The sequence below is a fragment of the Lutra lutra genome, chromosome 12, assembly GCF_902655055.1.
Source record: "Lutra lutra chromosome 12, mLutLut1.2, whole genome shotgun sequence".
In the NCBI taxonomy this organism is placed as follows: domain Eukaryota; kingdom Metazoa; phylum Chordata; class Mammalia; order Carnivora; family Mustelidae; genus Lutra; species Lutra lutra.
Window position 1 is genome coordinate 68,289,550 of NC_062289.1, and position 24,629 is coordinate 68,314,178.

General features: G+C 46.1%; 1 protein-coding gene and 1 long non-coding RNA gene across 6 annotated transcripts; one reads left to right on the top strand and one right to left on the bottom strand.

Moving 5' to 3' along the window:
- Positions 1 to 4,680: 4,680 nt before the first annotated feature.
- On the top strand, positions 4,681 to 16,196 carry LOC125082611 (melanoma antigen preferentially expressed in tumors-like). 5 transcript variants are annotated; one of them, XM_047698407.1, is made up of 6 exons: positions 4,681 to 4,809; positions 5,432 to 5,539; positions 11,554 to 11,617; positions 12,858 to 13,177; positions 13,591 to 14,199; positions 15,308 to 16,196. In XM_047698407.1, the coding sequence occupies exons 3-6, from the start codon at positions 11,585 to 11,587 to the stop codon at positions 15,882 to 15,884; spliced, it is 1,539 nt and encodes a 512-aa protein (XP_047554363.1). In that variant the 5' UTR covers positions 4,681 to 4,809; positions 5,432 to 5,539; positions 11,554 to 11,584; the 3' UTR covers positions 15,885 to 16,196. The 5 variants fall into 5 exon arrangements, with proteins under 5 accessions (XP_047554363.1, XP_047554368.1, XP_047554364.1 ...); XM_047698409.1 differs by lacking the exon at positions 4,681 to 4,809 and adding an exon at positions 4,850 to 4,867; XM_047698412.1 differs by lacking the exon at positions 11,554 to 11,617.
- On the bottom strand, positions 6,402 to 23,785 carry LOC125082628 (uncharacterized). The gene is made up of 4 exons (XR_007122025.1): positions 23,776 to 23,785; positions 17,639 to 17,643; positions 11,484 to 11,485; positions 6,402 to 6,533 (listed from the first exon to the last, which is right to left on the bottom strand). It is a non-coding gene; the product is annotated as an uncharacterized LOC125082628 (long non-coding RNA).
- Positions 23,786 to 24,629: the final 844 nt, after the last annotated feature.

The window sequence follows — 24,629 nt, forward strand, 5'->3', positions numbered from 1 at the left end:
AGTCCAGAGCTTCAACTATACACCAGCAAGACAATGAATTCTGCCAACTAACTTGGAAACAGATCCTCAGTTGAGCTGTTGGAGTAGAATGCAGCCACCATACTTTGATTGATGTCAGGTCGGGGAGACCCTGAGTAGAGGACCCAGGTAAGGATTCAGGGAAAGTGGAGCAGTAAATGGGTGTTGTTTCAAGCCACTAGATTTGTGGTAATTTCTTATGCAGCAATAGAAAACTGGGTAATAATACCTGAACTGTCTGTGTCACTTTGGTCCAACCCACGTAGAGACAGGTAAGATGGAGACCTGTGTCGCTGGGTGCCAGAGTGCCCGAATCCACATTGAGGTACAGAGAGATGTCTTCAGGTGATGTGGCCTCTGAACTGTTTCAGCCCAATGAGAAGCCCTTGTTCTTCCCCCGATGTTGCCACTGAAGAAGGTAACAGAGTCTGCATCCCAAGGCCACAGAGGAAGAAGGGAGCTTTTATTTTCATTTTTGCAAACTATGTGTCCCCTGGGAGACTGTTTCCCTTTCCCACATCATCATAAAGAGCAAAAGGAGTTGTATGGGTCTCTTTCCCGAAGCACCTATGCCCCTGAGGTGATGAACAGAAAGGACAACAGAAAGAATAGCCTGGCTGTCTGGTTGGTGTGAAGCTCTGAAATGCTGAGTATTTAATGCAGGTTTTAATCTTAGTTCCCAATGGGCTTGGAGCCCTGCAGATAAATGCTCTGGCTGTCCTCCAACAATCAGTGAAAATCAGCCTCGCTCTTGGACTGTAGTCCAGAGATGGTCAAGGAGGCTGTGTTCCCAACCCTGGAGCCTGGAATAGAACTGGAAGCCCAGAAGGCAGAGAGCTCACAGCATCTATCTGGAGTGTGGGGGCTGCTCCAGACATCATTGGTGCCAGAAGACAGGGTTATAAGTTCCAGTGTGGGCTGTTTCCACTGCAAGAGATGCAATGATTTGTCTCAAAGTCCCAGACATGGGAGGCTGGGTCAGGGCAGACTGGGCCCAGGACCCAGAGAGAGGAAGGAGAAATGGAAAGACGGTGGCCCAGGTGAACCTGGGAAAAGGGACAGAAGTGTCAGTCCACACATCCACGTGACCTCTTTCTTGGGGTCACCTGTGCTGTAAGTGAGGAGGGGGAGGGAAGTGAAGCCAAGGCCATGGTGAAGACAACCCAGAGATCTGCCTCCTGAGACCCCAATACTTGGACAGGACACTCAAGACTCTCTTATCCCTGTGCATGTTTCGAGATGCAAGAGGGGTCTCCATGCAAATTTGCTCCTGAGTTCCGATGATTCTTAATTCTCCCTTTGCCCTTAGTCTTGAAACTTAGCACCCAGGGAATCATGCAGACAGGAAAGGTGGAGGGGACCCCCAAGTCCTCTTCTCCAAAAGTTACTTTAAGGCTGGATCTGTGTGACCTGGAGATGCAAAAGTACTGTTGTCAGTTGTTAGTGAGCACTTGGCCTTCTAGTGAGTTCCTCTCCCCACATAACTAGTCTTTCCCCACTCTGGAGGAGAGTTCTCCTGCCCTGTGCAAGCCCAGTCTCTGACAGAAACCCGAGTCTGGGGTCAAAAGATACTGCCCACATTCTGAAGGTTCAAACCCTTCTCTCTAAACTCATTCATAGCTACCCCAAAAGAATTTTCAAAAGTGATGGTTTCCCCAAATCAGGACACACAGCCTAGGGAATGCACACCAGCCATCTGGAATTCTCAAGATCTTCCTAATCAGCTTAATCTTGCAGCAGATTGAGAGTCCAAGAGGCTATTTCAGGGATGTCTTATTAAATCAGAAGCTAATCATGCACTGGGTGTCAAGAGAGCACAACCTAGAGAAGTCCCGCACTGGGGGCAAGGAGCCTCACACCACAATTTCACAGCACCAAATTCCTTCCTTGTTCATTCAACTCTGTCTTGGACCAGTGGCTTGTCCATTCTAGCCTCAGTGTCTTCATCTGAACAAAACTAAGAAAGCATTAAAGTTCACAGCATCCTTGCATGAATCTGGTTATAAAACCAAAAAGCCAATGTTTCCATTAATTGGTGCTCTATGACTTTTATCCCCAGCATAATTAGGTGGAGAGTCCAGGTTCTTTCCTCTTCAGGTTTACTTTAGGTGATCCCAGAAGAAAATATTTTCCTCTGTCTCATTTACCACGGGTCAGCCTAGATCCAGGCTCTCTCAGCTCCAGACACATAGCAGAACAGCCTCCTTTAAACACATTCCCCTCCCTTTCTTCCCTCATGGAAGGTTTTAAAAGTCTCCTTTATGATTATAATTCAGTGCAGGTTGACTTTTTTTGTTTGTTTGTTTCTAAAAAAAAAAAATAGTTCTACTTTCACACTGGTCAAGGAAAAAATTATGATAGAAGTTGTTCAAATAAATAAAGTGTTTTAACATAACCAATGTTATTCTAATGACCCTCTTCTGGACATCTTGGCCTACTTACTACATATATCCCAGAAGGTAGAGCCCATTAATTTTCATTCCCTCCCCGGAATACAGTAAACATTTGTAAGGATTAGTTGAGGCAATGAATGAATGAATGAATGAACGGTATATTCATGTTTAATTTCATATGAATAGAATTGCATTATATAATCAATCATGTGACCTGCATTTTGCTTTCAAGTTTTACAGACATCATCCTTTTAGTGTACCAATTGCAGTCAGTCTGAAGACAGCAATCAGATTATGAAAATAAGCATGGGCAATCTTCAAAGGGATCACATTTTCGTGCCCCCCCTCTGCTGTTGTCATCACCTACCCCTCTGAGCCAGTCTCTATTCTCAAGTTGGCCAAACACTTTATCAGGATTTGCACAGTCCTTCTCTATGCTCAGAACCCTATGTCCAGGATCCTCTTAAGCTCCTAAGGTTGCTTCCTGCTCAGGCCTCAGACAAGGATCCTGAGCAACCAGGAGGAGCTTGCCAGCCTTTGTAACTTTCCATATCAGCCCCCTTGTTTTCTTCAAAGAGTTAGTTACAACTTGCCACTTGAAACAATATCTTCTTGTTTGGGGCTTTTGTTTATTTTTTTTAGTTTTTGCTCCAAACCTTATGAGCCAGAGACTGAGTATATCTGCTTGAGGCTTGCATCGGCACCACTCAAGGACAAATGTTTGTTGAATGAATCCAGAAGATCAGAGGGAAGGAGAAGCTGAGTGTCTCCAGATTCAAGCTGAAAAAATTGAGTTTTTTAGTCAGCTCTGTTCTAGGTGAAGATCATAGATCGACTGGGGTTCAAGGCAGTAGCCTCATTTGTATGTACATATGTATTCATACATTAATTTGTCTGTGTAGCTTACATAGCTCCCAGGCATGGGGATATCTGGGGGAATGGCAGGGTAGATCCAGGAAAATTACGCAGCCTTTACTGCCCTGTTGCTCTCAGCCACCACGACATTCCTGTGGCCCATGGTATCAGATTTAGGACCACTTGCATGGCAAGGACACAGTGCCAGACTCAGTACCCACCTCCCCCTCCAGAAAAACACAGTCTCAGAGTCTGATGAGACAGAATATAGATCCTCAGGCCAGGTTGAAAGAGGCATGGGGCTGCCTCCTTGCACTTTTTTTTTTTTTTTAATTGAAGTACAGTCGACCTCCGCGTTGTTCTTAACCCCTCTCTCTTCTCTTCACCAAGAAAGACTCCTCATCCATCTGGGACTTGCCATCTCTCCAGAGGCCTTACTTTTCTTCCTACAAACATACCGGCAGGAAGCAGGTGCCCAAACCTGACACAAGCCTTGCAAACATTCCGCCTTCCAGTTTCCCCAGTGCTGCCCCCTGGTGACCGGGAACACAAAATCCCAAGGGTGAGGGCACACCTCTGAAGAACCAAAACACCAGGCCTCAGGAGGAGGGGGGGGGGGGGGGGGTGGCTTTCCATCTCTCCTCAACATCCTGGACCTGGTCCCTCCTCACGACGGCCCACTCATATGTTCAGCCTTCGGTCTAGTCCTGACTTTGTCAAAAGGTATTTGTTGGTGAAAGAGGGGAAGCCCTGCCTTTAGGACTGGTGAAAGCTGAAGTTATTGAGGATTGGGGAGGGGAGTAGAGCAATCGCAGGAGTCTGGCTTCTGAAAAAGCTCTGTAAAACCAAATCCAAGGAGGCAAGTGAAGAAAGCACGCTCTGGAAAGAGGACAATCTAATCAAATCCTGACAGGGGTCTCCTCTCCCCCAGAGGGTACTTAAATGGTAAAGTCCAGGTAGCACAGAGCATTAGACAGTTCAAGGGCAAGGACGTCTTTTTTAGTGTTGGGCGAGGAGCCTCGCTCAGGGTCCAGCACCCCAAACCCCACAGAGAGAAATAGGTCCATAAGCATAGGCCCGGGGGAGGGGTTAGAAGGTGGGAGTTACAGACCCCCCAATCCCTCCCTCATTTCCTTGACCCCCATCCCCCATTCCCCACCTCCCTTACCCCATCCCACCCTCCATACCCTCATCTAACCCCATCCTTATCCTCCCTGTCCCCGACCCCCACTCTCATGCCCCCCCCCCAATTCTGGCACCTGGCACAGTCAGGTGGGCGTAGGCAACAAGCACCACCGCTCCCCACCTCCAAGTCCCCGCGCAGCCTACGAAAACAAACCCCTCCTGGACTCCCCGGGCAACCCCGCTCGTGATCCTAGGATCTCGTGAGATTTCGCCCTCAAGAAAAGAGAAACCAGGATTGGTCAGATAAGGCTGTTTCCGGCGGGCGAGGGTAGGGCGGCTTGGGGAGCTAGCGGCCTTCCTTTCCCTCCAGGCTCCGTGAAGGGGAGACCACGTGGCGGGTGCGCGGTCTGGAGAAAACGTAAGTTCAAACCTTGGATCCTCCTCTTTCTTGTGGAGTGACCTTGGACTAATCGCTGGTAAACTGCCCTCCCCCCAACTCCCACTTCTTTTTTCCATCTGAAAAGTGAGTTTTCACAACAGAGGTCGGAGTGAAAACAACGTGCTGCTTCTGGCTCTGGGCAGCCTCGGCTACCTGCTCCTTAGGACTGACCGCGCGTATGAGTTGCAGACGTAACAATTCATCGAACTCGGACGTCTGCGTTCATTGTTTGCTCTCACCAGTTGGACGGGTGTGCAGTTAAAATGGGGTGGCTGCTCTAGGAATCTGGTCCCTAAGGAGATGCCGGGGTATGGGGGGGGGCAGAAGGGATGGAACGTGGGCCATGTCCTCGAGGGAGGGGTTGCTTTTGACAGAGCACAGGGTCTGTCATTCCAGTTGTTCTCTCGTTCAGCCCATGGGAAATTGTTGGTCAGATTTGGAGATTAGAGGAGATGCCCACTGAACGGGCAGGGTCACGTCTCCGGTTTTCCATTTCCTCAGCAGTATTCGCAGAGATTTTCATAGGAGCCCGTGGCTTGCTAAATATACATGTTAACACACAGCCTCTTTGTTTCTGGAGCATTTTGGTTCTTGCTCTCAGACTTGGGTAGACGGAGGTGACTGAGAGGATAGGAGACCAGGGAAACCAAGTACTGGAGGACCAGAGGCCAGTCTGAGCTGGACCAGAGTGGACAGAAGACATCTTAAGGTAAGCTGGTGACCGAACTGTCTCTCAGATGTGTTAAGAAACCCTTTTGTTCCCTTTCTTCTTGTCATCGAGGAGCTGGATGGAATCTGCGTCCTGAGGATGCTCAAGAGGGAAGATGCAGGAGTAACCTGTATACTTCCCAGTCATTTCCCCAGTGGAGCATTTGTCCTGCTGTTTTGTTTTTTGTTTTGTTTTTTTAAGATTTTATTTGAGAGAGAGAGAGCATGCACACAAGGGGAATAAGGAGAAGCAGACTCCCTACTGAGCAGGGAGTCCTATGGGGAAATCAAACCCAGGACCCTGAGATCACGACCTAATGCCAAAGGTAGATGCTTAACCGATTGAGCCACCCAGGTGCCCCGGTCCTGTTGCTTTCTTATAAGAAGGAGCTAGCTCTAGTGTGTTGGGGACCCCATTCTCAAAGCCATAGTTATGTTTAGAACCTCTGCTTGGAGTGAAGGAGTTAGACTGGCTACAGACACCAGACACTTAACTCCTGTTTGGTGTCAAGCAGGAGCAGAGTTTTGGTCACTTCCATGTGGACTTGGACCCCTGAGGGTAAGAGGTCCCTTGAAAGAAAACTCCTTCTTCTTAAAAGAGAACAATAATAGTGCCCAGCTAGTCCTCCATCTAAAGCCCAAAGCAGTCAGGGAGGCCATGTGGCCTGACATGGAGGTGGAGAATGGATGGAGGCCCCGGGCAACCTCGTGCATTGGGAATGTCAGGCAGCACATGAGTGTTCGTGACACCAGAACACCTAGTTATAAACTCCAGAATTACTGCTGCCTCCAGAGCAGGAAATGATGACCTTCTGTCCCATAGCCACAGAATCTGAGAGTGTCTGTGTCAGAACAGACTGGGCCCTGGACCTTAAGAGGAAGAGGACAAAGAGGAGAGGTCAACATGAAAGCCATGACTTCAGAGGAGTTTGGGGCAAAGGGAGGAAAGGATCAACTCTGGGCTGCCTGAAGTTCCCCTCCGTAGTGCCCCTCACCTGTGCAGAGAGCAAAGAGGATGATCAGAGCATGACCAGGCCATGGTAGAGATGCCCCAGAGCTCTGCCTCCTGTGGCCCCTCTGCTTCTCTGGCCTCCCTTCTTATCCATTGTCCCACATGAGGGGAGGCCCACATGTGCATCTGTGTGCCTCACATCCTGTGAGTGACACTCCAGCCGCAAATTTTCTTACTTGATATAGCCAGGGATATGCAGGGTAGGGAGATGTGTCCTCCCAGGAATTGTCCTGAGCCTGCTTTACTGGGGAGACAGAGCTGGTAAGCTGAGGTGCTTCAAGGCCTCAGGCCTTTCTGATTTCTTCCTGGGAATATTGCACCCCTCCCCAACCTATCCTTCTGGATGCCTGGCAGGGCCCATGGCTCTCAGCAGAGTAAAGACCTGCTGACTCCCTGGACTGTGGTGGGTGATGTCTGAGTAGAGACATGTTCTCTGACCTTGTCCATTGCTGACACACATAGAGGGTGGAATGTTCCCATTTTCAGGTGGTTTCTCTAGGCACATTCCCATTAGGCTGGCATAAGTGACAGCCTATAAAGCCCTGGACCAGCAGCCAGGGGCCTTATTCCTCTGCCCCCTCCCATGGCCTTCTCTGTGACATGGGTGCAAGTATCACCCTCTTGAGTCTCAGCTGATGTATATGGAAAGGAAGAATCAGTCTTAGCCCCCTGTTAGTGATATTTCATGTTTTAAGAGAGAAACTAGAGGCTAGAGAAATGAACTACTTTGATAACTTCCAACTCTTTTTATTCATCATTGTGATTCTAAATCCAGCTTCAAACTCACATTCTCCAGTTCCCAGAGAAGTGTGAAGGGAGAGTATGACTGTGACAAAAGGATGAAGATTTCTCAGAGGAAGTGATTCTGGCAGAAGTCTTCACACTAAAGGAACTCTCTCAAAAATATGTCATGACATTGGAAGCATGAAGGAATAAATTGGAAGTCTATCCAAACTTAGAAAGCAGCGTGACAGTTCTCCAGGGCATAGGAAAGGTGCTCACTCTGTACCAAAAGTTATATAAGAAGAACCATAAGCAATGTTAAAATTACTCTTGATGCATTTTTTTGCAGAGAAGTAGTTTAATTTTCAGTGTTTAAAATCAACATACTAATAGTAGTTTTGCTATTTTATTAGTTTCTTAACATATTTATAATGAATAGAAAGAGAATTCTTAATGGTTGGCAAAAACAGTTTTTGAATGGCCACTGAAAAACCATAACTGTGGATTCTTTTTATTTTTTAAGATTTTATTTATTTGACAGAGAGAGATCACAAGTAGGTCGAGAGACAGAACTTTGTGGATTCTTAAGAAGGCTTTATGTAGTTTCATCTTGCACTGTCATTTTTATGGCCCAGCACTACCGTGCAAAGCAGTCAACCTCTGATTGATTTGTTTTTCAGCTTGCTGCTTTTTCATTTGTTTGCTCAATAGAATGCATTGTCTGTGGCATTCAGTAAATGTTTTTGAGTAAATCAAGGATTAAGAATAGAAAGTGTATCTGGATATGGGGAGGAAGGGTTAGCTGGTCTGGAGACATTCCTGTGAACATGTCCACCCTGCCCCAGTGCCTCCTGTCAGCCCTCATCTTAGCGCATAGGGGATTTTTCCCACCAAGTGTAAGGTCTGTGTTCCTGGAACCCCGAGGATCATTGCTCTCACTCTAGTGGAACAAACCCCAGTGGAAAGTGCCTGATAACCTGTTGTATCTGGTTTTGCTCAGAGCCACCATGGCCTTCTTATGGCTTAGAGAAAGGTTTGAGGACCCTTTGGATGACAGGGACATAGTACCAGACCCCTTTCTCTCTTTCTGTTTTCAGAAGCACAGTTCTCAGTCTGATGAGGCTGTGAAGGTAAGGAGGCTGAAGAGCAAATCCCAAGAGCTGAATGCTGAGGCTCGAGCCCTCTCCTCTTTGAATTTCTCTGTCACCTTTGCCTCCAGGATTAGTGCTTGCCACTTTCTCTCCTCCCCAGACTCTCCATTGGACTGATTCTGTGTCCTTGAGCTAAAGGGACACATACACACACATAGCTACTGGCACCTCACTCAGGGCTCCAGTGCCCCTGGGTGGTCTCAGACACAAGTCTCCACCCTTTAAGGGACACAGCTCTGTGGGTGCCAGAGGACTGGGCCTCCTGCTGTGCTGACATTTCCTCCTCCTTCATGCTGGGCCCCACATTGGATGTTCTGGGCCATACCCAGTTCAGTTCCTCCTTCTGCTTCCCAGATTAGAGTGAGTCCTCAGCTTCCCCTTCCCCCATCATGCCTCCAGAAGCACTTCCCCAGGAATAACTGGCTAGAGCTAGAGTGATCAGGAGATCGGGAAGGTCCTCCTGGTGGGGAGGAAAGAGGGACAATCTCTTGTTTAGGTCTAGATGTTACTGGATCTGAAGTGAAACCATATCTTGTTGAATACAGGAAGGCGCAGGGGGTCCAAGAGAGACCTTCAGTTTTTAAAAAGGCACAGAGAGCAAAATATTTCAGGGTAAGGAGAGATGTGACACCAGAGGGAAATTTCAGAGATGAATTGGATACCACATGAAATCTTGTCTGTCCAAGGGCTTGCCTCAAGGGAGCCTGAGGTGGGCTGCTGCATTAGGACTGGGCTCCTAGCTTCTCATTAGCCTGCTGACCCTCCAGACCAGCAGAGTTGAGGTCTTTTCTCTGGACTCAGGAAGGGTCTTCTTCCAGCATTCCTGGAGCCCCTTAGATCTAGAAAACAGATGGCTTATTTCTTTCTGCACCTTGTGGCTTGTCATGTTCTCTGATTATCATGCTCAGTAGAACTGGGGAAAAATTCCTTGATTTTGGTTGATACAATGGGAAGGTATTCCCAGCATGGCCACACCCCAGGCTCCAAGAGAGGTGGGCTGACATTCCAGGGACACAGAGTGCTGCCCAGGTGGCACAGGGCAGATGTATAGAAACATTCTAAAGGCCCCAGTAAGGTAGATGATGCTCTGCGATCCCAGTTGGAATTCTGTGAATGAAAAAGGTGGTTCAGGACACCCACTCTAACGAGCTCAGGGGATGCTCTGGCCTAGGTAGCAAATGAAGACCATGAGAAAGGTGACCAGGATGCAATGAAACATTCTTCAAATTCAGACCTTGGCTGTGAGAGTTGTCCTGAGCCAGTCCTGATCTTGTGCGGGAAGGACAGCCCTTCATATAGATGTGTTCCCAGTGCTCCTGCTTCCAACCCCACAGCGTGTCCCCTGATCCAAAGGCTCTGCATGGAGGTGGACGGAGGAAGTAGGACTTACCTCACAAGGGAAGGATGTTTGGCTCATACTAAACATTTTTAGATCTGAAGACAGTGGTCACTTCTGCCTCCTTGGATCTCCTAGACCCTGGGTTCCCACAGACCGTTCCCAAGCTGGACTTAGGCAGTTGTCCTGTTTCGCTGAGTCCAGTTGAAGTCTGTCAGTCAGGTGTCCTCTAACAATGAGATTGTCCATCCACTTGGTGAGGCAGATCTTCACCAGGACAAACCCCTTGCCTGAAGGTGTCTATCAATTACTCCCTCCGGGGAGTGGGGTCCCGATTCACTGGGCTAAAATAAAATTAACAGTGAACTTTAAATTTCCTGCAAAGGATGAGAAGTTTGGATGAAAAGTTCCAGAGCACCGTTTCTGTGCTCAGTTACTGCTTAGTCATCAGGGACATTTACGATTATCTCGTTACTAATCTCAGTCTCTTGCAGCTGATTGATAATGGTGATTGTCTGCGGGCTAAAATGCCCATAGAGCACATTCTAGTTTAACCTTATTTGACACAAAGCCTGCTGATATGGGTGACAGAAATTGGAGAAAACAGTCTCTATGATGATACTAGTGGATAGCATCCTTCAGAGAATGAATCCCAATCTCCTCACCAGTGGTATAGAAGAATTGTTTGGGCATCATAATGCAAGGGTTAAAGAATAGCCTGGAGAATTCTTTGTGTGGAGAGGTTCTCTGTGTTCTAAAATGTCAGAACCATCAATGTGATCCAGCCCAGCATGGGAATCATCCCTAAATTGGCAGATACTTAATGTCAAATATAGCTTCAAATTCTGTGAGGAAAAAGTGTTGGTATTTGGGTACTGAGCTTAATACAGAGAGAAGGAAAAGTTTTATTCCTGTTCCTAGTGGCACTGTCTCAGAAGAATGGGAATAATAAAAAAGCTGGATTAGGGACATCCAGCTGGATAGGGATGGGACCAGAAGGGACTTTTTGAAGCTGTATTATATTAGTTGTTTCCTAGGAATGAGGAAATGACAGTTGTCAATATATACTTCAGAAGGGGCCTTTGGAGATCACATTTGGGGCCAAAGCCCCTGGGAAATGCCCAGACTGGCTCTGCCTTTGAAGGGTCAGGATGTGGAAGAGGACACTTGAGCCTAAAGAGGAAGTCCTCTGGTGGCAGCATCTGATGACAAGGAGACATGCATTTAGCTCATGCTTATTTCTCTCCCTGCCTTTAAGAGCCCAAAGAGCTCATGACTCTAACCCCTCAGTGGCTGTTAGAATTTGACTAGTCGAGTTGTGGGTTTGGTTGCCAGTAGGTTCTGACCTCTCTGTAGCCCAGATTCCTATGTTGAATCTTCTCCATCCATTTTGCTGAGCTGATCTCAGCCTTCTGGGAGGAAATCTTCTAGGAAGAAGAGTGGATAGCCTCCCTGCTCTTGGGTTTAAAGTAGCCATAAAAGTCTGAGATCCTCAAACAAAATTAAATGTATTTTTCCTAGTCTTGGTTATTTCCCATGGTCCCATTACAAACAGCCTTGCCCCTCCCTTTTCCTGGCCAACTTCTCGTAATTTTGACCTGACTTCCTTCAGGGAAGTCTTGATCCTCAAAATCTGGAAGACCAGCCACCCCTTAATTGTACATCTGTTCTTCTATGAATGCACACATGTTTTGCAGGTTTTCGGTAACAAAGTGTAAGTGACTACTTGATATTTTGGAATTTTATTTATTTTATTTCTTTTTCTTTTGGGTTACACCACTATCTGCATAAAGCTGTCTTAACTTGAACATTTGAATTATACTGATGTGGCCAAAACTCCCCCAAGTATACCTCCAGGTTGGTTTTATTTTCTTTTTCTCTCATGAATGGGCATATTCTTCAAGTCAGTTGTATGGAGAAGGTAAACTCAATCTGGATTAACTAGATGGGGATCCAGTGATAATAACATCGTGCTTTCAGTTGAAAATTTAAGCTAGGATCTGAAAAAGGAAGGTGTAGCCAGAAAGGATAATATAGCTTCTGAGGAGCCAGTGGTGAGACCCTGAAGTCTGAGCAGATTCCTCCCTGCACCATATACATTTCTGGTGAAGCAGGAGCCCTAAGCTTGGGATGCTGCCATCGTACTGCCCTCAGCCACATAGTATGAATGAGCAGGCTTTGCTTTTGCCTCAAAATGCAGTTTTGCCTTAATCTCAGAAATTTGATTTCTGCTTTGGTGTAGGCCATTTTATAGACATTTATGATGTTTCTTAACCAGAGAGATTGGGGGGAAATGAAAGACCTCTGATTAGTGGAATTTTTTATGACATTTTAAGTATTTAGTTTTTGTTCAGTAATTATAGTTCATATAGTTCATTGTTTGTGGTTTTACAAGTTAAGCTTTTTTAGAAAAATAGAAACTAAAAGCTTAAATATATCCCACAGGAGAAAAAAATATTTTATGGAATAATTTAAAAGTGGAGGCTTTGTTCTGAATGTGAGCTCTGTATTCTCTTAGTAATTCTCATATTTGTAGGAGAGACATATAATAAATTGTCTTGAAATAGTATATATTTTTTTCATCCCCAACTTCCATATGCTGTAGAGTACTATTATGCTACTTTTACAGTTGAAAATTTATGGTACTCCTGTCCACATGTTCCTTAATCTTTCATGTCTGGGTTATTTATTAGAGCTGAGAAGGGCCTCATTTTGGGCCACGTGATAGTTTCTTATTTCTGTATATGTGCAGTACTTGGGATAATCAGCAACTTTTCCCTAAAAGGGAGGGGTCGTTTTTTCAGGTTCCTCAGTACTAACTCTACAGTGGGACTAGAATTAATGTTGCAGTAGCTGGATATGGTATGGGACCTGTGGTGATCTTGCTCCCCCATCAAGGCCTGGAAAGATGAACATCTAGAGCCAGCAGGGGCAAAGCTGTGGCTTTGTGGCCACCTAGCCAAGAACAGAATTGGGGTAAATGGAGGACTCCCAACTATTGCCAGAGAGTGACTTTGGCCTTGAGTTGGTTTCTCTCAAGGATGGAGGGATAATGGGGTTGCTAGCACTCAGCCTTGTTCCCTGAATATTTCGCCAGGATTCTTTTCGGAGCAGATTCATCAGGATGAGCATGCCAGCCCCACCCAGACTTCTGGACCTGGCAGGTCAGAGCCTGCTGAGGGACCAGGCCTCAGCCATTGCCGCTCTGGAAGTGCTGCCTATGGAGCTCTTCCCACCACTGTTCACGGCGGCCTTTGCTGGGAGGTACAGCGAGATCCTGAAGGTGATGGTGCAGGCCTGGCCTTTTACCTGCCTCCCTTTGGGGGCCTTGATGAAGGAGCAGCAGCCCCACCAGGAGACCTTCCAAGCTGCACTCGATGGCCTTGACGTCCTGCTTGCCCAGGAGGTTCGCCCCAGGTGAGGGTGATCCCATAGCCTGGGAGGGCCCTGGGGTCCCAAGCAAGATAGAGATGGGTTCATGGGAAAGTGCAAAGCCACAGGGTGGGCCAGAGGCTTTTGTGAGGAAGCTCAGAGAAGCCTTGGGGCTATCTCTGGGGTCACTCTAGGAACAGGCTATAGAAATGAAAGGCTGATTGAGATGCAGAGGTGACCAAAGGAACAAGTTGTCCATCTTCTCCTGGTGGCACTTAGAGGTACTGCAAGTGGGGACCAAGAAGGAAGGATCCCAGTAGCCCAAGGAGCCACTGACATCCAAGGGTATGGAATAAAAGTGCAGGTCAGGCATCTGGGCCTTGCCTCAATCCTGAGACTCAAGTCTTATTCCCCATTGATTTGAAAGCATCTCGGTCTGTCTCCTATCTTCCGTGCAGGAGGTGGAAACTGCAGGTGCTAGATTTACGGAAGAATGCTCATCAGGACTTCTGGACCGTGTGGTCTGGGACGAGGGCCAGTATGTATTCCCTGTTGGAGCCAGAGGTGGCCCAGCCCATGAAGAAGAAGCTAAAAGTGGATGGTTGCAAGCCAGGGCCCAAGCCACCCTTGGCTCCTGTGGAGGTGCTGATAGACCTTTGCCTCAAGGAAGGTACCCCTGATGAGTCCCTCGCCTACCTCATCCAGAAAGTCCAGCAGAGGAAGGGTCTGCTGCACCTGTGCTGTAAGAAGCTGAAGATTTTCGCAATGCCCATACAGAACATCAAGAAGATCCTGAAAATTGTACAGCTGGACTCGATCCAGGATTTGGAAGTGAATTGCACCTGGAAACTGTCCACACTGGGGAAGTTTGCTCCACTTCTGGGTCAGATGGGCAGTTTGCGCAGGCTCCTCCTCTCGCACATCCACATGTCTTCCCACACCACCCCGGCGAAGGAGGAGCACTGTGTCAACCAATTCACTGCTCAGTTCCTCAGGCTGCACCACCTTGAGGAGCTCTATTTGGACTCTATCTCCTTCCTGGAAGACCGTCTGGACCAGGTGCTCAGGTGAGGGATTGTGAAGTTTCTTGGCAGTCCAGCATAACCCCTTCTTTATTTCAATAAATGATAATGGGCATCTGCCATCGACAGTGCCAGATGCAGTATGAGTTTTTAGAAGGTCCACACACTGTCCCTGCTCTGTCTCCATGCATGTTGTCAGATAACCTCCCAGATAGAGGTGGGAGGTATGAGCTAGGATAAATACTATCCAAAGGGGGTCCTAGTTAGGAATCTGTATAAGGGGGGCTCTGTGGAGGTGAGGACATCTTTGGGAATTCTTTCTGAGAAAATGATGTCTACATTATGATGATCAAAAATAACTAAACTTGAGAGTGTTGGTGAAGGGAAGGCATATCTGACGTAAAGTTTCAGATCATAAGTTCTGCGCTTGGCAGCTTTGTCAACCTGAGTCTATCACTCCAAACCTGCCTCTAATTCCCTCTCTGTAAAGGGTTGCTCTGGGTTCCACATAAGGCAATAGGGTGGGAATGCCTGATTCTGGGGGGCGGGGGGTGAGGGGAAGGGAGCAGGAGTGAAGACTTGCGGAAGGTGATAGCTGGTACGTGGATGATACAGTGATCTATGTTAGGCCCTGCAGGTGGCATGTTGCCAGGCCTTGCCCAGTTTAGCTCTTTGTGCACATCTCCCATTAGCCTCATCAGAAACAGGTACCAAAGACTGGGGTCATAGAAGCAGCCAGAAGGAAGCCTGAGTTGAAAGCATTTCTAGTCCTGTTTCCCAGTACCAATTCCTTTCCTTACTGGAGACATGGGGCCAGGCTTCCCTCCAAGTGCCTCACATTGTTGGATTAGTTGATACTCACAGCACCTCTGAGGGACATGCTATGCTGCATTTGACAGCACAGGGGGCACTTGAGATTTCCTTTACTTGACCAAATCACCCAGAAAATGAGTAATGGAGAAGAGACTCCCCTGAAACTTGGATGGACTGGAGTCCTTTTTTCCCCAGGTGGCGTCCTGGGGCTTGACCGTCATCTGTTAAAGCCCTGGGTCTGGGTGTAATGGGCCTATCTTTCCTTGAGGCCTGAGTCATCCCCATGTCCCTCTGCCCACTACCTCCATGCCCCAGAACTAACTGCTTTGTCTCTCCCCAGCTGCCTGAAGACCCCCCTAGAGACCCTGTCAATAACTAATTGCCTGCTTTCGGAATCTGACTTGACACATCTGTCCCAGCACCTGAACGTCAGTCAGCTTAAGGACCTGGGTCTCAGTGGGGTCAACCTGACCAATATGAGTCCTGCACCTCTCCAAGTTCTGATAGAGAGAGCCTCCGCCACCCTCCAGGACCTGGACTTAGATGAGTGTGGGATCATGGACTCCCAGTTCACTGTCATCCTGCCTGCTCTGGGCCGCTGCTCCCAGCTCACAACCTTCAGCTTCTGTGGAAACCCCATCTCCATGGCCGTCCTAGAGAACCTGCTGCGCCACACCATCGGGCTGAGCAAGCTGAGTCATGTGCTGTATCCAGCCCCCTTGGAGAGTTACGAAGACGTCCGTGGCACCCTTCACCTGGGCAGACTTGCCCAGCTGCACGCCAGGCTGAAGCAAATGCTGCAGGAGTTTGGGCGGCCAGGCATGGTCTGGTTCAGTGCCAACCCCTGTCCTCACTGTGGTGACAGGACCTTCTATGACCCAGAGCCCATTCTGTGCCCCTGTTATATGCCTGCCTAGCTGGATATACACATATCATAGGCTTTATTCTGGGCACAGAAGCCCAGGGTAAGTGTATCTTAAAGGAGCACGGAAGCCACAGTTTCAGAAAATCTGCCCCATGTGAGCAGGAAAAGGAAAGGTGATTCAGCAGGTGGGGGGGATGTTGACTTGGGAGTTAATAGGATCTTTGGAGAGATGCATCTTCTAGCATTAGAAATATGAATCTGAATTTCTAGAGGGAGATTCGGGTTTGGGCGATAGATGTGGGAGTTACCCCTGCCTGCATGGTTGTAAAGACATGGTCAGAAATAAAGAGAACCTCAGTGTCAACCATGTGGTGTCCTCTGTGCTCCATGAAGCATATCTCCAGTTTAAACCTCAGGAAACTGCAGTTCCTGATTAAACAAGAAGGCATAGCATCCATGATGCTCAGACACTAAGCTGGGTGAGGTTCGGCCCCAGGAATTCACAGCACCATTTATCATTCCTCCATTTGGCTCCTATCTCTGGCAAACTTGTTACTTCCTCATTTAATTTCTATGGCTGTTTATGCAGTCAACACATACAAAGTGCATCCTCAGGACCTGGAACATACTAGGGGGTCAATAGCACCACTGCAGGAAAAATGCTTTTTTAACTCTGCTAAGACTCTGGACTTGAGCGCTCCTCCCCAATGGATCCAAAGTCTCCATCCCTGGCCTTTGGCTGTACCAAGGTAGGGCTTTACTGTGTAAAATTCAGGTCCCCAGTACTAGAGGGGATGTACACCCAGCAGATGAGCTGGACTGGGCCTTACCAGCCCATCCTATCTTCCCACCAGGTCCAGTCCTCTCTCGAATTCTATTAGTTGTGGTCAGTAAAAATATCTAAATTTCTTTTAGTGGAATGGTAAAATCATATAGATACATGACATTGGTTTAGTATTTGTTTCCCAAATTAAAAATATGACCTCTTTTTGCAGGGACTAGGTCACATCAATGTGAGTTTGACTTTCCAGAAAATCTACCTTCCTCCCTATCAAAGGTAGTAAGCCAACTCTGAGCAAGGAAGATGCGGTAGATTTGGGTCCTAAGAATGAATAAGCAAACCCTTACTATGTCTTGGGGAACATTTGGTTGGAAGCAGGTAAATGTCAGACTTGGGAATTGGGGTGTGGAGGGGACACCCTGTGAGACCAATCATCCAAATGAAGAGATGATGTCACATTGTGGGGTCAGACCCCATGGTCCATGGGAAGCTGGCTGTCCAATGAACAAGAGAGCTCCCTGTCCCCACATCCCTGCATCCTGGCCCTAGGCTGCCTCGCCTCCCTCACTGCATGGCCTCCCAGAGATATACCTGGAGAGAAGACCACACAAGGCCCAGGGCACGGCTCCATCTGCACATTTCCTTGAGCTTAAGCAAGTCAGCCCTGCTTGCTCTTCCACTGCTGCTCATTCAATGCTAGTCATGTGTGTGCAGGGGCAACTGCACACCTGTGTCTGCACATGGGACACTGTACTGGCTGGGTATCCACACCTTCCTCTTTTGCCACACACAACTGGCTCTCCAATCTCTTCCTATAGCCGTTACCCTCTTCTGCCTTCCAGCTTCCTATCCTACACTCAAAGAACCAGAAATGCGCTCTTCAGTTTGGGAAACACATTTTGCCTTTTCTGCAGAAAACAATCTGTGTAATTGATGGAATGTACCAAAAAGGGAGTTCAGGAAAATACCTCATTTTTTCCTGACATGCACCTTGCCCTAGCATCCCTCACATAGGCCCAAGTTACAGGGACTAATTTCCAGAATGGGAAACCAGCAGTTCTAGGATTTGAGGAAAAGTTTACAAAAAGGACAGGTTCTCTGGGAGGAAGATTAAAAAAAAAAAAAAAAAAAAAAAGCATCACGTTAATTTGGTGTTGGGCTCCTAGGTCACAAAATAGAGACAATACTCTATAATGACATGGTGAGATTTACCTATGGACTAATATGAAAATCATGCATTGGTGTGCCCTGGTTATTAATGGCCTCATGCAGGAGAGTGATGATTATAGAATTATAGAAGAGCAGAAGTCAACAATGCATCTTGCTTTTTATTTTTTTTTTAAGATTTTATTCATTTGACAGAAACCACAAGTAGGCAGAGAGGCAGGCAGGGGTGGGGGAAGCAGGCTCCCTGCTGAGCAGAGAGCCCAGTGCAAGGCTCAGATCCCAAGACCCTGAGATCATGACCTGAGCTGAAGGCAGAGGCTTACCCCACTGAGCCACCCAGGCGCCCCTGAATCTTGCTTTTTAAAGCAGGCTGTCATACAGTCAGGACTCTATCTGGCCTGGAGACCTCATCTGAGGGAGAAATCTGGCAAGATGCTTTACTCAGAATTTAGACTTTGCCATCAAAATATTCCAAGAGACATGGTATCAAGACAATGAGGTTTTTAAAAGCTGGGATTGGTTGGGGAGAGTGCTCTTCAGTAAGGAAGGCCATATAAAGGGCTTAGGGAGGTAGTGACTGCTGGTGGTAGAGGGTCCACACAGATGAAGTCCGTGTTGGGGAAGATAGGAGTCTCTGGGTCATTAGAAAGTGTGGCTTTCTAATTGCTGACTTGACCCAAAATACAGATCAATAGTAGTTTTTTTTTTTTTTTTTTTTCTTTTTTAAGGGTAGGCTCCACCCAATGTAGAGCCCAACACAGGACTTGAAGTCAAGACTCTGGGATCAAGACCTGAGCTGATATCAAGAGTTGAACTCTCAACTGACAGAACCATCCAGGAGTCCCCTGGATCAGTACTACAAATCCAGATTACTGCTACTACTACTGTTAAGGGCAGGGGTGTGGCTGTACAACCAGAAAGAGAGAGAAATAGCCCAGACTCTGCCACTGACATGAAATCATTGTAAGAAGCATATTTTCAGCACCTAACCAATCTTGTATCTTCCTGGTGATCTTGGGCCACGAAACTTAAAAAGACAAATCAACAGAGCAATGGAGGCCCCTCAGGCTGAGCTGAATTCTAGTTGAGATTCATTTGCTGCTCCGGAGAGAGAACTTCAGCATTGAGAGGAGACAGACATGGGGTTCTCACAGGAGGGAGGCTGATGGTCCAGACACCTTAGAGTTGTCAAGATTAATTTAGAAAGAGTGGAAGGACCAGGGAGAGGTGACCCAGCATTTGGACAAGCATAATTTAATATCATATGATGAGACAGGACCTCAGAGGGCTGGAGCACAAAGCCACTATCCACAGGACTTTTCTTCAGTGTTTTCTTCAATAAATCTTCCAGTCTTGAGAAAGAGCACAGACACAGGTCCCTGCATCTGTGTCATGCTCAACTGCAGACTGTGGAAATGTAGACTATCAGCACTGTGTGGACTCTGCATGCCAGACTGAGTTTCATATGGAATGCACAAGTGCCTGGTGGATCATAGGGTGTGTCAGATCTCTGCAGGCCTCACTCACTCATGGCCCTGGTGAGCATCTGCTTTATTCTAGTCCTTATTTTAGTCCACAGGTTATTCAGTATTTGGAAAATTAATAGTGCAGAGGACCACAGGGGAAGGGAGGGAAAACTGAGTGGGAAAAAATCAGAACGAGAGACAAACCATGGGAGACTTTGGAATCTGGAAAACAAACTGAGGGTTATAGAAGATGGGGTAACTGGGTGATGGGTATTAAGGAGGGCATCTGTGGTGATAAGCACTGGGTGTTAAATGCAACTAATGAATCGCTGAACACTACATCAAAAACTAATAATGTTTACTATATATTGGCTAATTGAATATAATTAAAAAGAAAGAGAGAGAGAGTGAAACCTCTCTTGCCTACCACTCCTTAGAGTCCTGTGCAGACCCAACAACAAGAGACCTACCTTCTGTTCCCAACAGGAAGAAGAGGATGTTTTACTACCATAGCAGGATGAAGGAAGATGCTCTCCTCCCTCCTTGGCAATAGCCCAGCCAACCATTGACAGTTCCAACTCAGGTGATGGGTATTAAGAGGGCACATATGGCGGTGAGCACTGGGTGTTATACATAAACAATGAATCACGGGATACTACATCAAAAACTAATGGGATACTATATGGTGATTAACATAATATAATAAAAATGTTAAAATCAAAAGGAAAAAAAAGAAAAGTCACTATACTTTTAAGTCCTAGTTTATTCTGATGGACTTTTTGTTTATAATAATCCTTGGGGCTATAATAATAGCCCCAAGCCCACCTCTCCTCTGTAAAAGAGCAGTCCTCTGCTTTGTTTTACAGTCTTGCCTATGGTTTTGCCCCAACTTCTTTGTTGTGAATTGCAATTCTCTGCTATTCCTAAATAAGCCCATTTCACTGGTTAAATAACTGATGTTTTCCTTTCCTTCTTTTTAACTTGTTATACTTTCTTTTTATTTTTTTTTAAGATTTTATTTATTTTTTTGACAGACAGAGATCACAAGTAGACAGAGAGGCAGGCAGAGAGAGAGAGGGAAGCAGGCTCCCCGCCGAGCAGAGAGCCCAACGCGGGACTCGATCCCAGGACCCTGAGATCATGACCTGAGCAGCGGCTTAACCCACTGAGCCACCCAGGCGCCCTATACTTTCTTTTTATTGAAGTATAGTTGATGTACAGTGTTACATTAGTTTCATGTGTAGAACATAGGGATTCAAAAACTCATCACAAGTGTAACTATCTGGCTCCATACACCTGAGACACCTAGGAAACAGACTTAGTATTAAGTCACACCATTTTTTATAAAAAGTGGGCATTTCAGAACACAGACATGTTACTATACCCATTATTGCAACCTTAACAAAAATACCACAGAACACCTCAGACATAACAATTTCAGGAAATGTACCCCTACCATAAATATCTGCTTAATCCAGCATTTTTGCTTCTGTACTGCGCTTGGTGATTTTTAGAAACTGGCAACAGGATGTGGTTTATGCCTTTTTAAGTCTATCCCTGCACTCATTAGGGGCTGTGGTATTTTGGTGTGCATGAGCCCCCTCACAGCCACCGGCTTTTTAATAAAGACTCCTCAAATTGGCCTACTGAATGTGGTGTCCATCTGTATAACTCACTGCTCAAGATATAATACACCATTATCACAATACCATTGACTATATTCCCTGTGTTATACCTTTCATCTCTGAGACTTATTCCTTGCGTAACTAGAGTCCTGTACTTCCCACTCCACTTTCCCTATTTTCCCCATTCCCTCATCCCCCAAATAACTGACAGTTTTTTTTAATTTTTTTATTTTTTCAGCATAACGGTATTCATTATTTTTGCACCACACCCAGTGCTCCATGCAATCCATGCCCTCTACAATACCCACCACCTGGTGCCCCCAACCTCCCACACCCCACCCCTTCAAAATTCTCAGATCATTTTTCAGAGTCCATAGTCTCTCATGGTTCACCTCCCCTTCCAATTTCCCTCAACTCCCTTCTCCTCTCCATCTCCCATTGTCCTCCATGCTATTTGTTATGCTCCACAAATAAGTGAAACCATATGATAATTGACTCTCTCTGCTTGACTTATTTCACTCAGCATAATCTCTTCCAGTCCCGTCCATGTTGCTACAAAACTTGGGTATTCATCCTTTCTTTTTTCTTTTTCTTTTTTTTTTTACAGCTTTATAAACATATATTTTTATCCCCAGGGGTACAGGTCTGCGAATCGCCAGGTTTACACACTTCACAACACTCACCATAGCACATACCCTCCCCAATATCCATAACCCCACCCCCTCTCCCAGCCCCCCTCCCCCCATCAACCCTCAGTTTGTTTTGTGAGATTAAGAGTCACTTATGGTTTCTCTCCCTCCCAATCCCATCTTGTTTCATTTACTCTTCTCCTACCCCCTCAACCCCCCATGTTGCATCTCCTCTCCCTCATATCAGGGAGATCATATGATAGTTGTCTTTCTCCGATTGACTTATTTCGCTAAGCATGATACCCTCTAGTTCCATCCACGTCGTCGCAAATGGCAAGATTTCATTTCTTTTGATGGCTGCATAGTATTCCATTGTGTATATATACCACATCTTCTTTATCCATTCGTCTGTTGATGCACATCTAGGTTCTTTCCATAGTTTGGCTATTGTAGACATTGCTGCTATAAACATTCGGGTGCACGTGCCCCTTCGGATCACTACGTTTGTATCTTTAGGGTAAATACCCAGCAGTGCAATTGCTGGGTCATAGGGTAGTTCTATTTTCAACATTTTGAGGAACCTCCATGCTGTTTTCCAGAGTGGTTGCACCAGCTTGCATTCCCACCAACAGTGTAGGAGGGTTCCCCTTTCTCCGCATCCTCGCCAGCATCTGTCATTTCCTGACTTGTTAATTTTAGCCATTCTGACTGGTGTGAGGTGATATCTCATGGTGGTTTTGATTTGTATTTCCCTGATGCCGAGTCATATGGAGCACTTTTTCATGTGTCTGTTGGCCATCTGGATGTCTTCTTTGCAGAAATGTCTGTTCATGTCCTCTGCCCATTTCTTGATTGGATTATTTGTTCTTTGGGTGTTGAGTTTGCTAAGTTCTTTATAGATTTTGGACACTAGCCCTTTATCTGATATGTCATTTGCAAATATCTTCTCCCATTCTGTCAGTTGTCTTTTGGTTTTGTTAACTGTTTCCTTTGCTGTGCAAAAGCTTTTGATCTTGATAAAATCCCAAAAGTTCATTTTTGCCCTTGCTTCCCTTGCCTTTGGTGATGTTCCTAGGAAGATGTTGCTGCGGAATAACTGACAGTTTTATTTCAAGGTTAACAATATCCTATCTTGCTTTGATGAGATGGAACCTTATTTTCTTCACTTTACTCCTAGGTGAAAAAGCATATGCTCCACTTGCTTCTTCCTCCTCCTAGCTCAGTCTGGCGAACACTTTAGCTGAGCGACAGAGAAATGCTTCTGCACAATCCTTTTAAAAGATGAAAATGGAACAGGACAGAGATGAAATCTGATTGACATATAACTGCTATTGCTTAACAAACCTTCAAGCTCACTGAGCAAGGAGCCCATGCTCCACAGTAGGAAACACAACCTGCACATAGCAGGGCTCAGGGGATTAAAAGAGAGTCTGAGATACTATCTCCCCTATTTCAGAACTTTTTTTTTTTAAGATTTTATTTGAGAGACAGAAATCACAAGTAGGCAGAGAGGCAGGCAGAGAGAGGAGGAAGCAGGCCCCCGCTGAGCAGAGAGCCCGACAGGGGGCCCAATCCCAGGACCCTGAGATCATGACCCGAGCTGAAGGCAGAGGCTTTAACCACTGAGCCACCCAGGTGCCCCCCTATTTCAGAACTTTTAATGTAGAGTAAGAGCTACCACTTACTGAGCACAACCTCATTTAATTCTAAGATCATTACTCTTGAGTATCTTTGAGGTTGTGATTTACAATAAGAAATATAAATCCTTGCTCCTCTTTCTGGCAAGGAGCTCTGGAAACCTTTGGTATTAACCAAGTGGTGAAAGCAATAAAGGTGTCTTTTGTTACGTTAATGATATAACTTGGAAAGCCCCCGAAGATGGGGGCTGTTTGTTTGCTTGTGAAGCCAACCTTGTGGTTAGAGGGGTGAGATTTTTCAACCTCATCCCTGACCTCTGGGGAGGTAAGGGCTGTATCCAGATTGAGTTCAATCACCAATAGCCAGTGATTTAATCAGTTAAACTTCTGTATTGAAGCCTGTGTAAAAACCCAAAATGATGGAACTCTGAGTGCTTCCAGGTTGATGAACATGTGGAGATTTGTGGACTGGTGTACTCCTTCAGGGCTTGGAAGGTCCATGTCCTTCCTCCACGCCTCACCATATACATTTCTTCCATCTGGCTGTTGCGTAGTTATATCCTTTTATAATAAACCTGCAATTTAGTGAGTAAACTGGCTTCCTGAGTTCTCTGGACCTCTAGCAAATGAATCAAAACCAAAGAGGATTCCCAAAACCAAGGGTTGTGAGAACCCTTGATTTATAACCAGTCAGTCAGAAACACAGGTGACAACCTGAACTTGAGACTGGCATCTGAAGGTGCAGTCTTGGGAGGCCAGGCCCTTAACCTGTGAGACCAGATTCTACCTCCAGGCAGGTAGCGTCAGAATTGAGTTGAATTGCAGGACACCCTGGTTTTACAGAAATGCTATTGGGAGGAAAAAAAACAAACAAAACAAATCTATGCACTGTAATTGATGTTCAGAATCCGAGTATTATTTCTACCTCTGATGAAGAAGGAGACTCCAGGTACAAGTATATGGAGGTTCCATCAGGTTTTGCTATTCAGGTTCAATATGCCCCCTCCAGTGATCATATATTAAGTGCTCTTTCAAATAGGAAGTCAATGAGCATAGTATCTCTCTGAAGCTCAAACACTGAGTGTTCAGCTTGGATGGCTGTGATCTCCACTGGAAGATAAGTTTCCAGTTCACTCTTCAGCTGCATTCAGCACTAGAAAGTATTTTTTCCTTATTCAATGCTGCATGGAGATTAGGTAGATATAGAATATACTTCATAATTCACCATTGATTTCATTCTCTGAGGATGAGGGAAATCAAGTCTTAGAAGCAGCTGAACTCTGTTAACCAAGCTAGTTGCCCAACACTTCAGGCTTCTTAGGAGAATTTGGTTTTTCATGATAAAATGATTAGTCACTTTGGTGAAAAATTAGGTCAGTCTATAATATAAATGACATTGTTGAGTTTTTTAATATTCTATGTAGAATATGTAATGGACTGAATTGTGTCCCCTCAAAGTTTTTATGTTGGAGTCCCAATCCCTAGTCCCTCC